Here is a 14,247-nt window from a genome sequence, read left to right on the forward strand (position 1 = left end):
GATGCAAATTAAAGAAAATTTTGAAATGTAAAAGTTAATTCAAATCATTTTCGAAATTTACTATACTCACCCAATATAGCCCGTATTTTGACTGACTAAGCTTGTGGTCTGACCAATAGTTGGTTACAATGCATGGACGCGGCGACATGCATGCAAAACCCAAATGAACAGTAAAAGAAGAGTAGAAGACGATCAGAACAGTGCATCAGGCAAATCCAGAAATAATTTGGGGGGGGGGGGGATTTCTTCTACCTCTCCTTCCTCCTTTCTTCTCAAAAATTGAGGGGACTCAAGGGGGGCTCTATGGGTTTTTTGGGTCTAGGGGGGCTGAGCCCCCCTAGATCCAGTGTTGTCTCCGCCTTGCATCCACCATACATGCATGTAACGGGTGGTACGGATCGACACGTAACGGTTGAGCTGCGGGTTAGCACGGTAGCCCACAGAGCCACAGGCGAGCGGACCGGCGAACGGCGTGGACCGTCGCGACTCGCGAGCCGTGGAGACAGCGTGGACCGGCTGTACAAATTGATAATGAGATCGAAGTACAAGGAGACTGGGATTTCAATTTTTCCCACAAGGTGGAGGCAGCGTGCTGTTACACACAAGTAGATAAGATCAACCTTACGTATATCTGGTGCTTCGCAACCGAAGCTGCAACGTTCATGTCACTGGCCAACCAACTGCTCAACACAAGGCAGTGAAGCTGCAATGTTCATGTCACTGGCCAACCAACTGTGCAACACAAGGCAGTGCAGGACAATCACATTTCTGGTTGCCATGTATCTGGTGCCACACTTTTGCGTTCTGAATCAATGCCCCGTGCCCCAGCTTCTAATCCAGAACCGATCATAGGTATTGGCACACGCCTCTCCGCAATCAACCCTGCAATACAACGTACCAGGAACAATAATGTATATATCAGTCTATATTCGTTGTATATATCAGTCTATATTCAATTTGCAAGAACCAAGTAATTTGACATTCCCTTCGTTACAGTAAATTGATTTTGGCTGGCATTCAGATGCAAAATGGACCAAAGCATGCTAGCAAGTAGCAATCAAGGGGGCTTGAAAAAGATAGCTTTCAAAACCCCGCTTGCAGAAGACTATGCCTGATATATACCTAGTTTCATGCCTCATACAGTCATCACTCTGTCTAAACGGATGTTCAGGCTCTTTCGAGGAGTTGGTTCAAGTGACGTGATCACCTGTGGCATAGTCATTCCTCCTGAAACAATTATTTCTGTAGAAAGCACAACAGCAAAATCAAAATATTAGAAAACCAGCTAATATAGGAAAAAGCTTTATTATAAGTAGTTGATGAGTTTGTATCAGCTTGCGAAACAAATGCAAAAAATGAAAATCAAATTCTAGCACCTGAAAGATAACGGAACATCTTAATAGTTTCTAGCAGGAAGGAACAACTTAACAATTACTTCCTATCTCAAATCAAATCATTCAAAGGAATTACTGTAATAGACATTTATTTTCTTTTCTCTGGACAGTAGCAGTAGAGGGAAACGTAAAAAGAGAGCAAGGAACCAACCTATGCCTTCTCGAATGGACAAATTGGGCCTTATAATTTCGGCAGAGTTTACCAAAAAAATGTCACCGATATATAAATGATTGGTAGGCACATAAACACTACACAATTCTTCATCACCTTTGTCTGTCTGCAATGAAACGATAGATGGTCATCGCAGAGTTAACCAAGATTCCAAGAAACGCCGTCAAGTGTTAACGTAAGCATAGGAACTTCCTCTTTAAGTGCAACGTTACTCTGAATGGAACGATAGATGTCTAAATTAATATGGGTCACTGCTATATCCCTTTACCCCAAGAAACTGGGTCTCAGCTCCAGGCTGGCTTGTAGGGCTAAGGACTTTGTACGATCAGTGATCATTATGTGAAAAGAGAGTGACAAGTATGGAAAAGTCACCTTACTATGGATGTAAGGCTTAATTTTCAATAATTTATGTTAACCTAAAACACAAGAGAACAAGAACATAAAAGATAATGGAAGGAATCTTCAGAAACATGTTTCTGAATCACCAAAAGAAATGTATGAAAAGTTTTTGACAGCATATTAATTAGGAAAATATCCATAATGAAGTGTCAAAAGATCACCATCTGCTGGTCAAAAGCCATGTAAAGCATGCAAATATGCATGAACAAGTACCTGAAGAACCATGGTTGATGTTATGAATCCAAATGCATATTCGCCAACACGGGGATGGCTAATAATCGCTACTTCTTTAAATGCTGTTGTATTTTGATCTGCCAAAAGGAAAAAAAACTATAATAAAATTCCTCGTAGAAGAAAGGAACCATAAGAAAGTTGGAAATAAATGTCAAAATGTTGATAGCTATATAGACACAACATTAAGTGCATAGAATTGGTGCTTCTGAGTCATGGCAGTAAAAAAGTACGCAAGAAAAAAAAATGTGACTGTCAAACTGTTTTATGCTCTTTATGGAGCATAATGTTTACCTCATTTAAAAGTTATAGTGTCCATGTGCTGGCAATGGGAACATAAACGACCGTTTTACTGAAAAGCTACATAAACAGATGCCCATCATTCTGGTGCATGTGAAATTGCAGCTGTGTATAGATTACATTACCTGGTGAAACAGCAGTGCTAACTTGCTTTGACGCAGAGTATATGTGCCTCACAAATGGCATTTTCTTTATAAACCATTCTCCAATCCAGAAGACAGTTGAACCCACCCAAGAAGACACAAATATTCCAACAAGAAGTATAAACACCAGGGAGGTCAAGAACCCAAGGCCTGAAATATTGTCAAAACTCTTGTCAGAAAAAAAATATGAATTCAAGAAAGAGAAAGTATATGCACTCTACAAATCATAACAATTTATCATGCACTCAAGAATTTCAAAGAATTTAGTTATAGGTAGCATACCAATAATTCTACACTCTTAGCAATATACAATGACAAGTATAGAATGAATTTAGTATAAACAGTTACCAAATATGTCAAACCCAAGTTTTGCGTAGAGTGGGCTGAAGAAACCATCAAAAAATTGAATAAACCACCAAGTGATGAAGAACGTGACAGCAATCGGGAATAGAACTACACTGCAAAGAAAAGGTAGGCAGAAAACAAACAGAATATTAGCATGGATATGCTGTAGCTCTTGCAAAGTATCTGAATTGGTCCTTGTGAAACATACCATCCGGTCATAAATTTTCTTGACACCCAGCTTTGAAGAACAGCAAAGCATGCCTGTTGAAATGAACAAGGTTATTAAGTACGAAAATACTGTCTGTAAACATCGTTTCACATGCATGTAGACTTGTAAAGAAATATATCAATTTAGATACACCAGGAAAAACAAGACAGTAACACGTCAAGATTGAGTACTCCTTATATAATGCTGGAATAATTTCAGTATTGCTGCATCTAAATAAACCTTTATGATGGAAAATGATTAGAATGCCTAAATATGTGAACTGCTATTTGTCCACTGGGTAGACCAGAAACTAACATCCAGGGGTAGTTAATTTATCATATTTCTACTGTTGAGTCCCGTATTCTCTAACAACATTGTTGAACTAGTTCATGCATTCCCTCTTTACAACTCTGCATGCTCAAGTTCAAAAAAACTTTTGACGCCATGAACATCATGCTACTCCAGAGTCCAGACTTGTTTGAAACCCAAATTCATGTGTAGTAGGATCATATGCAGCATTCGGCACAAATCTTGCTAAGGACAACTAAAAATCTCTTGTCTAAATTCAGTGCCTACTTCACACAACGAAAAAAACCAGTGCCTATTTCAAGCACGAAATTATCTGCATTTGGGTAATGCCCCCAACATTGCCACGGCCAGTGGCTTTCACCCATTCAAAATAAATGTTTAAATTGGACAAACAAGCACAAGCACAAAATAGCACTAAGAGGACCGATAATCTTGTGTGTGTGTGTGGGTGGGTGGGGTGGGGGTGGGGGGGGGGGTACAAAATCAGAGCGTTAATCTGACCGCAGAACGCGGTCAGCTCCCCATACATGGCCGACCCCTGCTGGCCACCCGAAACAGGAGTTCTGAAGATGAAAGGGCGAGACGGCTGCTGAACCGGAACAGCGCGGCCGCACAGGCGCGACCAGATCCGTGCGCCAGGATACAGCGCGGGGGTTAGGTTCTAGTTCTAGGGCGAGACGGATCCGGACCTTGCGCGTGGACGTGGCGGGCGAGCTGGGCCGCGGCGGCGACTTGACGGGGTCCTCGGAGTCGGGCGCCGCCGCCTCCGCCGCCGCCTGGCCTAGCGGCACGGGCGCGTACTCCTTGTCCTCCGGCATTGCGATCGAGGGGCTGGATACTCCTCGCCGGACCTTCCGGAAGCTTCTCGCGGGGCGGGGCGGGGCGGGGAGGAACCGAGGGCGGCGGCCTCGACGGGAGAAGGTGGTTGGGCTCCGCTGGATACCACCAGGCACCAGCAGCAGCGGCGGCCAGCGGGCGGGGGCAGCTAAACCAAACACCACCTGCGGAAGCAGTTGGGCCCTGTTTGGTTTTCAGTAGTACTAGTAGCACAAAAATTTTGACCAATAATTAGGGGTACTAAATAAATTCAATTTATAAAACTAACTCCACAACCTTGCTCTACTTCGCGAGACAAACCTAATGAGGTCTTTGACCGTACGATTCGAGGATGGTTACTGTAGCATTACTGTAACCAATCATCAATTGATTACTATCATTAGATTCGTCGTGAAAAGTTACACCCATCCGTGAAAAGGTTTTGCAAATAAACTTTGTTTAGTACTCCATGCATTGAAGATTCTTTTTTCGGGAATCGTGTGCTAGTAGTACTAGGGAAAAACAAACAGGGCCTTGGTGGCGGAGTCGAGTTCGAAAGCGACACGCCGCCTGAAGTGACCGGACTCCCCCTCGCGTGGGACCCGCTCGACTTGGACGATTTCCGAGAAAAAAATTTTACGTACATGGTGTACTAAACGAAATTTATTTGTAAAATTTTTTATGGATGAGTGTAACTTTTCACGACGAATCTAATGACAATAATTAATTGATGATTTGCTACAATAATGCTACAGTAACTATCCTCTAATCGTGCGGTCAAAGGCCTCATTAGGTTCGTGTTGTGGAGTTAGTTTTATAAATTATCTTTATTTAGTACTCCTAATTATTATTAGTCAAAATTTTTGTGCTACTTATCCTACTTCAAATCAAACAGGGGGCGGCGCCGGCCCCGCGCGTCGCTGCCTCACTGGGATATGGGGTCGGGGCACGTGGGCCCGCGCGTTGACGTGCCGAAGAGGAGGGCGTGGCGGCCGGCGGCCGGCGGCCGGCGGCCGGTGGTGGTTGCGGGCCGGTCCGGTGCGGTTTCCGTCTCGAAACCGGCGCACGGGCGTAGTCGTGGTCGGTTCGCCCGTGGTTTCATCCGTGGGGGTTGAGCTAAGCAGCCGACTAGGTGGGTTCGAGTTTGTTCTGGTGATCTTGTCACGTTGGTATGTGTGGAGAGATCTAGCAGCCGGAACAATTACGTTTTCGTAGTGTAAAAACTTCGTGTAAGTATGCATACCACATACCACATGCCACGTCTGTCGATCTTGTCGATTCAAAAACTAGGGTCCTGTTGGACAAATAGCTAAATGTTATTTTGAGGGCTAAAATTTAGTAAAAAAATAGCTCTTCGATGAAATAATCTTTGAAGTATTTGGATCCAAAGGCTATTTTGCTCATAAATTACTTTTCCAATCATTTGGCTGCCACTTTTTCAGGAGAGAGAATAAGTGGACCTTACCTGAAATAGCCCCAAATAGCACACATCTTGGATGTGATAGTTTTTTGGGTGGGCTATTTTCAAATAGCTCAGAAATAGCCCATGTTTGACTCCTCTCGATAGTTTTTTTGGTGGGCTATTTTCAAATAGCTCAGAAATAGCCCCTGTTTGACTCCTCTCGAACTATTTGGGACTATTTGGAGGAGGGCTAAAAAATAACCCATAGGTCCAAATAGGACCTAGGCAACTATAGAAGAGAATAAAGTTTTGACTATGAGACATCAGACAACACAATATTGGTATCCATATGATCAAAATCAAGTATGAAGCAATATTATGGGTTACCACTAGAGCTAATAAGCTAGAAGTTGTTTATTCAATGAGTAATCATACAGTGTTGTTCAAATACTCTTTGATGCCTTAGCCACTTCTTATAGAAGAAAGTTTGGTTTATATTCTCGAATTATTACAAAAGTTCAATATTCAATCTTTAACTATAAAACCGAATAACAAAGGCCATCCAACTGTTGAAACCGGACAAATTTGGCCTCTTAGATGGTTTCGAAGATGATTTTTCATTTTTTGAGAATTAAAAATATTAAATCTTAAACTAAAAAAGTCATAAGTAATTCATTTTAAATTAGAAAAATGTGAAATGGGTATCAAAAGTTTTCTCAAAATGTAACCTATGTATTGGCATGATACTTTTCAGTTATTCATATCTAATTTTTTTTATTTTTATAATATTTGGTTGCTTGTGGTTGTCTATTATTTTTGAGTAACCAAGATTCAAATAGAGCAATAGTAGATAGGTTACATTTTTAGAAAAAATTTGATACTAGTTTCGAATTTCTCTGATTTAAAATGAATTAGTTTTAATTTTTTTAGATCTAATTAGAATTTCTTTATTTTTTTAAAAAAAATACAAATCCAGCTTGGAAACCACTCCAAAGCCAAATTTGTCTGGTTTTGGCAGTTGGACGGCATATGTTATCTAGTTTTGTAGTTGAAGATTGAAAATCATATTTTTACGATAGTTCGAGGGTGTGATTTGGACTTTCCCTTTCTTACGAGTCTCTCCCGCGGCATTTGAGCCATGGTCATGCATGTTGCGTATTGTACTTATTCTTCTTCTATCATGATGAATGACACAACAAAGAGCATCTCTGCTTTTAATAAGAATACTCACATGGTCACATGAATGCTCCGTTAATTTGATCCTGGAATCCCAGCTCACACAAAATTATTCTAGAGAAATTAATAGACCGTATTATATATGCTATACGGGTGTTCGTTGTCATTGGAGCTCATTAATCGACGTTACAATGCAAAATGTAAACCACGCAATAAACGAGCCTGCTTGTCTCTTTATGGCTTCATCGCCTCATTCGCAGCCATCAAGGATAGCAAACGAGCACCAACCTCCTATCACCCCTCATGATCTTGCGGCTTCCTTGTCCTATATCGTCTCTGGTGGGCCAACTACTATAAAAATGAACCAATTTGTCACACATTCGTCATAAAAAGTCGCTACACATGTCACCACACATTTCTTGCAAACTCCACACCACCACTTTCATTCCCCCCACCTTTAGCGGTTCCTGCATGTGTCACCTCTAGCCCAAGCCCAATGGCGGCCTTCTCGCGACAAGCCTACAACGGTTGTTGAAGACCCATCACCTCGTTATTAGATGATTGAAAGATGCATTTCCATCACCCCCAGCCATCGATGAATCTAAGTATCTAACATGTTGGCTTGTTGCATGTCCATCGCTGATCGGCCACTATGGTCTAGCTAGTTGCATCCAGAGTCTGGTCAGCGCTTGTTGTCATGAGCTTCCTTTAAACTTGTTGGACTTTGTTGAACTTTTAGCCCAAACCAAGTCCCTAGCTGCTAGCTCTAACACTAACTCACCCGCGCTAGAGCCTTTTTTTGTGGATTTATCATTTACAGCCCTTTTTGTAGTTCTGTTGGTACAGTCCTGCAAGCAAGAGCTCACAGTCCAACTTCTAACATAAATGTGTTATATAAAAAAGAAAACTTCTAACAAAAATGATACATGACCAAAATTTGATTGAATTTACAAAAACTTTGTAAGAGATGATTGGACACCCACGTGCTTCATACCGAACAGACCCCTGCCAGTGGCCGCGCGAAGCCTGCGCGAACTTGTTAGATCAGATGGGACAGGAACTCAGCGATCAGCGTCACATGCGTGCCTCATCGACTGATAAAGATTTTTTAAATGAAATGTTATTTATCACGTGCTTTTCCATTAAGTTGCAGCCGAAATTCATCACCACATGACTAATACAGGATCAACACACCACCAAGCAAAGAAGAAACACGACATCGCAACCTTCTTCTGGATCTTGCACGGATGCATGCACCTTGAACAAAAAAAAACATCTTTCTTCTCAATCAAAGAAGCTTTCTTCTTTCGGAGAGGGGAAAAAACGGAAGACGTGGGAATGATGGAACAGGAGCAGGGACTATTGAGGAGGACGAGTTGACGGTGGATAGTTGCCGGAACCGGACCAAGAACCCGTAGTCGACGGATAGCTCCAGGCACTGTCCGGCCAGCTGCTGGTGCCGGTCCACTGCGCCGCCTCGCCGTATCCCGAAGCAGAGGACGGCGGCACAGAAGCCACGGTGACGGAGGAGGCGGCAAAGGAGTAGGAGCCCGAGGAACTGCTCACGGAGCCGGCGCCGGCGCCGCCGTAGTACTGATGATGAGGAAAGCCACCACCATGCATCAGCATCTGGTACTGCAGGTACTCCGAGAAGGCACTGGCGTCCGGGTACGCGCCGGCGGCCGAGGCCCCCGCCGCGGACGACGCCGCGGCGGCGGCGGACGACGGGGCGGTGAGGCGCGCGTCCTCGGGGAAGTTGAGCTTGGCGCGGCTGCCGCGGAAGCGGAGCGCGGCCTCGTCGTAGGCGCGCGCCGCGGCCTCGGCGGTCTCGAACGTGCCGAGCCACACGCGGGCCGCCTTATGCGGGTCGCGGATCTCCGCCGCCCACTTGCCCCACGGCCGCTGCCGCACGCCGCGGTACCGCCGCTCGCCGCCCGCCGCGGCCGTGGGCGTGTGCTCCTCCATGGCCGCCGCCGCCGCGCGCCGCACGTCGTGGTGGTGGTGGTGGCCGCCGCCGCCCTGCTCTCCTCCGGATCCTCCCCCTGCGCGCGCGGACACGGTAGATGGATGAGACACGACACGACGAGCACTGACCACACTGATGAGCAAGCTTGGCACGCCCACTTGCCCGCGCGGGGGTCATGCGAGCAGCGTAGGGAGCGCGGATATATATAGTGCGCGCGCCGCATTTGACCGATGCCGTGTCGTGCTGACCCATACATACGGCGGGTACGGGTCGTATTTTTGCTGGGCGTAGCCATTAATACGGGTCTATCCGATCCGTATCGATCGGCCAGTTGCGAGCGCGTACGTACGTAGGTAGGTTCCCCGGCCGGCACACGCACAGTCGTGTCGTGTCGTAGCTTTTTTCTCTCTCTCTGAAAAAAACTGTAGCGATATCTCTTTTTTTAGAGAGGTGTAGCGATATCTCTCTTAGCCCCGGATACAACTCCGTAAACCCCGTAAACACAAAAAAACGTCACATCGAATATTTCGAAACATGCATGGAGTACGAAATGAAGTCTATTTACAAATTTTTTGCATGAATGGGCTGTAAATCACGAGACGAATCTAATGAGCCTACTTAATCTATAATTTGCAACAGTAATGCTACAATAACCATTCGCTAATTATTGATTAATCATGGATTAATTAGCATCATTAGATTCGTCTCGCGATTTACAACACATCTGTGCAAAAAGTTTTGTAAATAGACTTCATTTAGTACTTCAAATTAGTAAAATTTCTTTGCAAAAAATTTTGCAACGGAACTAAACACGGCCTTAGCGACAAAATTATAACTTAGCAATTTGACAAGACTAAAGAGAAGACCCAATCCAACGCAAGCAGCTGTGCGCGCGCACACAATGCATGCCTTGCTAGCTTGGGAATATATTCCCTCCGTTCCAAAAGGTAAGTCGTTTTGACTTTTCTAAATTTATATATTTTGCTATGTATCTAAATATATGCTATATCTAGGTGCATAATAATTACTGTGAATCTAAAAAAATAAAAAATGACCTACAATTTGGAACGAAGAGAGTATTTTTGTTGTGGTGCATGAGTGCTGCAGTGAATGGGATACGCACATCAGCAATAATTAATCTAAAAACGACCTACAATGTGAATATATGCTATAATTACTGGTGGATATGGATTGTTTGGTGGGAGTTGGAAGAGGCTGTGGATCGACATCAGCTTCTTGCTGCCTAATCTCCGCTGGCGCGCGAGATCCACATGCGGGGCTCGTTTTGCATGCAGGATGCTCACGCACGCACTACAACCGATCGAACGGGTCACGAGTTACTCATCGGCTCCAGCTAGGTCAAATCCAACATTGCCCCCGTTTGATTAGTCTAGAATTCTGGAAAATAGAATTTTGACCTCTAATTAGAGGTGTTAAATAAAAACAATTTATAAAACCAGCTCCAGAACCCTGCGCTGGAAAATCTGACGAATCTAATGAGGCCTTTGGCCGCATAATTAGAGTAAGGTTACTGTAACATTACTATATCCAACTATCGATTAGTTATCGTCATTAAATTTGTCGCAAAAAATTGCACCTACTTATGAAGAGGTATTGTAAATAGACTTCATTTAATACTTCATGCATACAAGATTCTCGTAATAAATCATGAGAAAAATTTTGTCATTCTGCTTGCTCCACTTCAAATCAAATTTGTTATAAAGAAAACCTCAAAAAAAAAGTATGAGAACTAAATCTGCGTGCATCTAATAACCGTACGTGCTTAAACCCGTCCGCCGCGTGTAATCCATGCTTGGGCGGCGTAGGATTTCCTCCTGGCGCAAGCAAAGTATATTCACAGCCACAATAATAATCCATGTTTTAGTCCCAATTAATGCAGGACTAAAACCTGCGTGCGTGCTGATTAAACAAGCAAGAACCGCTACGAATAGGAAGGGAGCAGCTAAAGAAAAGTTGCAAAGGGCAAAGCGCGAACACGTCACGCGAAGCTGTTCTTTGGGTTTGTTATTGCTAATAAGGAATATTCCTTCCCTCCCGTTACCTGCATGCATGCAATGTTCTTGCTCCAGATATATACTACCATAGACAGACTAATATAATGTGAAGGATCTCACCTGCAGCGAAGAAGTGATCCGGCCGCGTCGGTGCGGCGGCAGCCGGCGGCGGGTAGCTTCCCCACTGCTGCTGCGCCGCCTCGTGCGCGTACCCGCCCGCGGGCGCCATTGCTGCCGGCGGGTACGACCCGTCGTCGCCGCCGCCGCCGGCGACGACGTGGGCCAGCGCCGACACCATCGCGGACATCTCTAGCGCCTGGTACTCCCCGGAGAGCACGGCGCTCGCCGCGTCGTCCCCGTCCGCCTCCGCCGCCGCCCAGCCCGCGAGCGGCGGTCGGCGCCCGTCCGCCGCCATCGTCGTCTCCGATCCCTCCGCGCGCGGTCAACCGGGCTGCAACTGCAATGCCGCCGCCGATCGCATGCAAATAAAAGATCTGGCTGCGCGTGGCAGCAGCCTAGCTAGAACGTAGCGGCACGACGCGCGCGCGTCGCGCGGAGGCTTTGAACGGACCGGATGCGAACGCGATGCGACTAGATGAGATCGATCAGGCGAAATGGCACGGCAGCTGGGTTCAAAGCCGACGACGTCCGTCCTCTATTTCTCAACACGAGGCGGACTAGAGACGAGCGTGCCGGATATATATGGACGGACGGATGGATGTGTCGATGGGACCGTACGTGCCGAGATGAGATGAGATGAGATGAGATGAGATGAGAGAGAGAGAGAGAGAGAGAGAGAGAGAGAGAGAGAGAGAGAGAGAGAGAGAGAGAGAGAGAGAGAGAGAGAGAGTGGGTGTGTTTAGATCGGCATACGTTTCGTGCTAGCTTACCGCCGGCACTGGTCTAGCCGCCGCCGGGAAATAAAAGGGGCGTTTCAGATTTGGACCTGGTCTCCCTCCCCACCCCGGCCCCGCGCGCTGACCGCGAGACGGCCGCTTGCTTATTAGTTATTGCGCCGAGAAAAGCAAGCGCGCGCTGGCCCTTTCTGTCTGTCAGGCGATGTGTCCTTGAATCCATCTAGACTCTGTACCACCGAGAAATAAACTGCATTGATTATTGGCTGGCCTCTTGCTAATTACTCCCTCCTTCCCCGTTTATAAGGCATGGTGGAACATGACACGGTCTTCTAAACAACACTTTGACCATTTATTTATCATATATTATATCACTTTTGATTATAAACTTATAATCATTGTAAAATATATTTGATTATGAATCCAATCATATGAAATTTGCATTATAAAAATAAAAATTTAATAGTCAAATTATTGGTCAAAGATGACAAGGTTTGAATCTTGATATACGTGTATGCCTTATAAACAGGGAAGGAGGGAGTAGGTAAACTAGGCGATCAAGCTAGCATACATGTAGTCGCATCAGACAATAATCGTGTACAATTTCAAATCGTGTAACCTGGCTGTTTATCCCCAACTATCTTGTGTTTATTTATTTGTTTATTGTTATTATGGGGGAGTCAAAGCTAGCGTACTGATGGCGGCTGGTTGCTAACGTTTGTGGTTCGGCATTGCATTACCGACAATGGGGTCAACCTGGGTCAAATTGCGCTATCCGAACCTACGGAATGGAGGGAGTAGAATGTAGAGGTCTTGCTTAATTACCTGTCCATCAGGCTACCGGCTTTTACTGGTGAGTATTTAATTTTATTGTTTTATTATGCCCAAATATAAGAGAGACATTACGTGCTTTGAAAACAGGCCAGAGGTGCGTGCGTGGCTCATGCATGCGCCCGCACCCGGCAACGTCAACTTGTCCGTTTGGTACGTGCGCGGCAGGCACAACTCGTCGCCCGCGCACCCATGCATGCCATGCGTGGGCGTGTGGCGGCGTGCGAGGGTCTCTCGTCGCTCCCGTCCACACGGACCACACGGCTTGGCCATGCCAGCAGCGATCCCACCCACGCGCGGCGAGCCGAGAGGTTCCGGCCGGGGTTACTCCTGCGATCAGCCATTCCTCCGTCCACCTCGTCCGCGCGCGGACGCGTGCGTTCCTTCCAAGTTCCAACCGGGGGAGCCGAGGAAGCTAAGGCGCCTGGGTCGCGTTTAATTTTCGTCACCGCCACGAGAACGAGATGCGCCGCCGGGCGCACCTGGCCGCCGAGTCTCTTCCAAGTTCGTTCCGCCCGGCTGCCGGCTGGTAAGCGTGCGTGCCATTGAACGGGCGGTCGACGCAGGTTTCGCCGCTCGCTCGCTTTAGGCGCTTTGCTTTGCATGCGAGAGCACGTAAGAGAGACTATTCTGCTGGCGAGTGTTCGGGTCCAGGTTCAGGTCGGTCAGTTCACGAACGAGACAGCTAGAGGCGTCTGGGCGGCGGGCCGGTGGTGCAGAGTCGGATCCCACGACGCGGAATTTGCAGAGATGTGTCCACGCCAGGTGATGAGTTGTTCATTACATTACTGCATGCACGCACGCACGATTCAGCATCGAAAGCCTCCTTAAAAAAGAAGATTATATTAACCACCGAAAGCGCTACTCCTGTACCTTTTTAATGTCAGTATTTGGACAAAGACAGCGTACTGCGTACGTCTACGTGTACTGTATTGTTTTTTGCGGGTAATCTATGTGTACTGTAATTAGCATAATGGCATGCTGTGTTAACATTATTTTGAGGATATATATATATATACTATATTACGGGTTTGTCCGTTTGGCATAGCTCCAGCTCTGAGATACCTGCTAGAGCTGAAGTTTGTAAATAGATTAAAATTCTTTTTATTGTTTTTTATTTTAAATCTAAAACAAAAGTATAATGACTCAAAAGGAGACCTTTGATTTATTTATAGCTCTAGCTTCAAGAATTTTCTTGACCTATGGGTATGAACAGCTTCAAGAAATCCATGAATTTTTTGAAGTTGGAGTCATGCCAGACAGAATTACGTTACCTCGCTAGATGTACTCAACCACTATGGCGCTTTGCTGCAGTGGTCAAAACGATCTGAATTTTTCTGCTTTTCCCCCAATATACTGACATGTCAAAATGAGTTACTTTCGTGAGAACCAAAGTTTTCCAATACAGTGGCGTATTAAACCATTTCTTTTTCCAGTAAAAGAATCGTGCGATGGCAAGATTGACACGCGTTGTCCTACTCTGAATTCTGACCAGGTCTTCTACATCTATCCGACAGTAGAGGTCGGTGTTGACCGTAATACAGCAGTAGTCAACAGGCGGTGCTACCCTACGCACTACAACCACATCTAGGTAATCAGATGAGAACATAGCAGGTGGTATCTAATACAAAAATAAAGGTAGTCTGGGCGCGTGCGTGTGCTCTGATGTTCAGGCTAACCCAACCA

At 45.6% G+C, this 14,247-nt stretch overlaps 2 protein-coding genes across 2 annotated transcripts; both read right to left on the minus strand.

Moving 5' to 3' along the window:
• Window positions 1-532: 532 nt before the first annotated feature.
• On the minus strand, window positions 533-4,502 carry LOC120698569 (protein LIKE COV 2-like). Its single transcript, XM_039982252.1, has 8 exons — window positions 4,191-4,502; window positions 3,193-3,245; window positions 2,988-3,097; window positions 2,622-2,789; window positions 2,179-2,276; window positions 1,546-1,672; window positions 1,123-1,242; window positions 533-882 (listed from the first exon to the last, which is right to left on the minus strand). Exons 1-7 carry the CDS (start codon window positions 4,317-4,319, stop codon window positions 1,136-1,138), a joined length of 792 nt encoding a protein of 263 aa, XP_039838186.1. The 5' UTR covers window positions 4,320-4,502; the 3' UTR covers window positions 533-882; window positions 1,123-1,135.
• A 3,504-nt stretch (window positions 4,503-8,006) lies between these two features.
• Window positions 8,007-9,020, minus strand: LOC120701347 (ethylene-responsive transcription factor 14-like). The gene has a single exon (XM_039985441.1). The coding sequence runs from the start codon at window positions 8,858-8,860 to the stop codon at window positions 8,255-8,257; it is 606 nt and encodes a 201-aa protein (XP_039841375.1). The 5' UTR covers window positions 8,861-9,020; the 3' UTR covers window positions 8,007-8,254.
• Between the last annotated feature and the right edge of the window lie 5,227 nt (window positions 9,021-14,247).

This window comes from Panicum virgatum, chromosome 3K, assembly GCF_016808335.1.
Source record: "Panicum virgatum strain AP13 chromosome 3K, P.virgatum_v5, whole genome shotgun sequence".
Lineage (NCBI taxonomy): Eukaryota > Viridiplantae > Streptophyta > Magnoliopsida > Poales > Poaceae > Panicum > Panicum virgatum.

Excerpts from the sequence above, each read along its gene's own strand:
- LOC120698569 (XM_039982252.1), bottom strand. The coding sequence starts at position 4,319 with ATGCCGGAGGACAAGGAGTACGCGCCCGTGCCGCTAGGCCAGGCGGCG. Across the intron at positions 3,098-3,192 it reads AGAAAATTTATGACCGGATG|TGTAGTTCTATTCCCGATTG; the intron begins GTATGTTTCACA and ends TTTTCTTTGCAG. Across the intron at positions 1,673-2,178 it reads CATCAACCATGGTTCTTCAG|ACAGACAAAGGTGATGAAGA; the intron begins GTACTTGTTCAT and ends GTTTCATTGCAG.
- LOC120701347 (XM_039985441.1), bottom strand. The coding sequence starts at position 8,860 with ATGGAGGAGCACACGCCCACGGCCGCGGCGGGCGGCGAGCGGCGGTAC.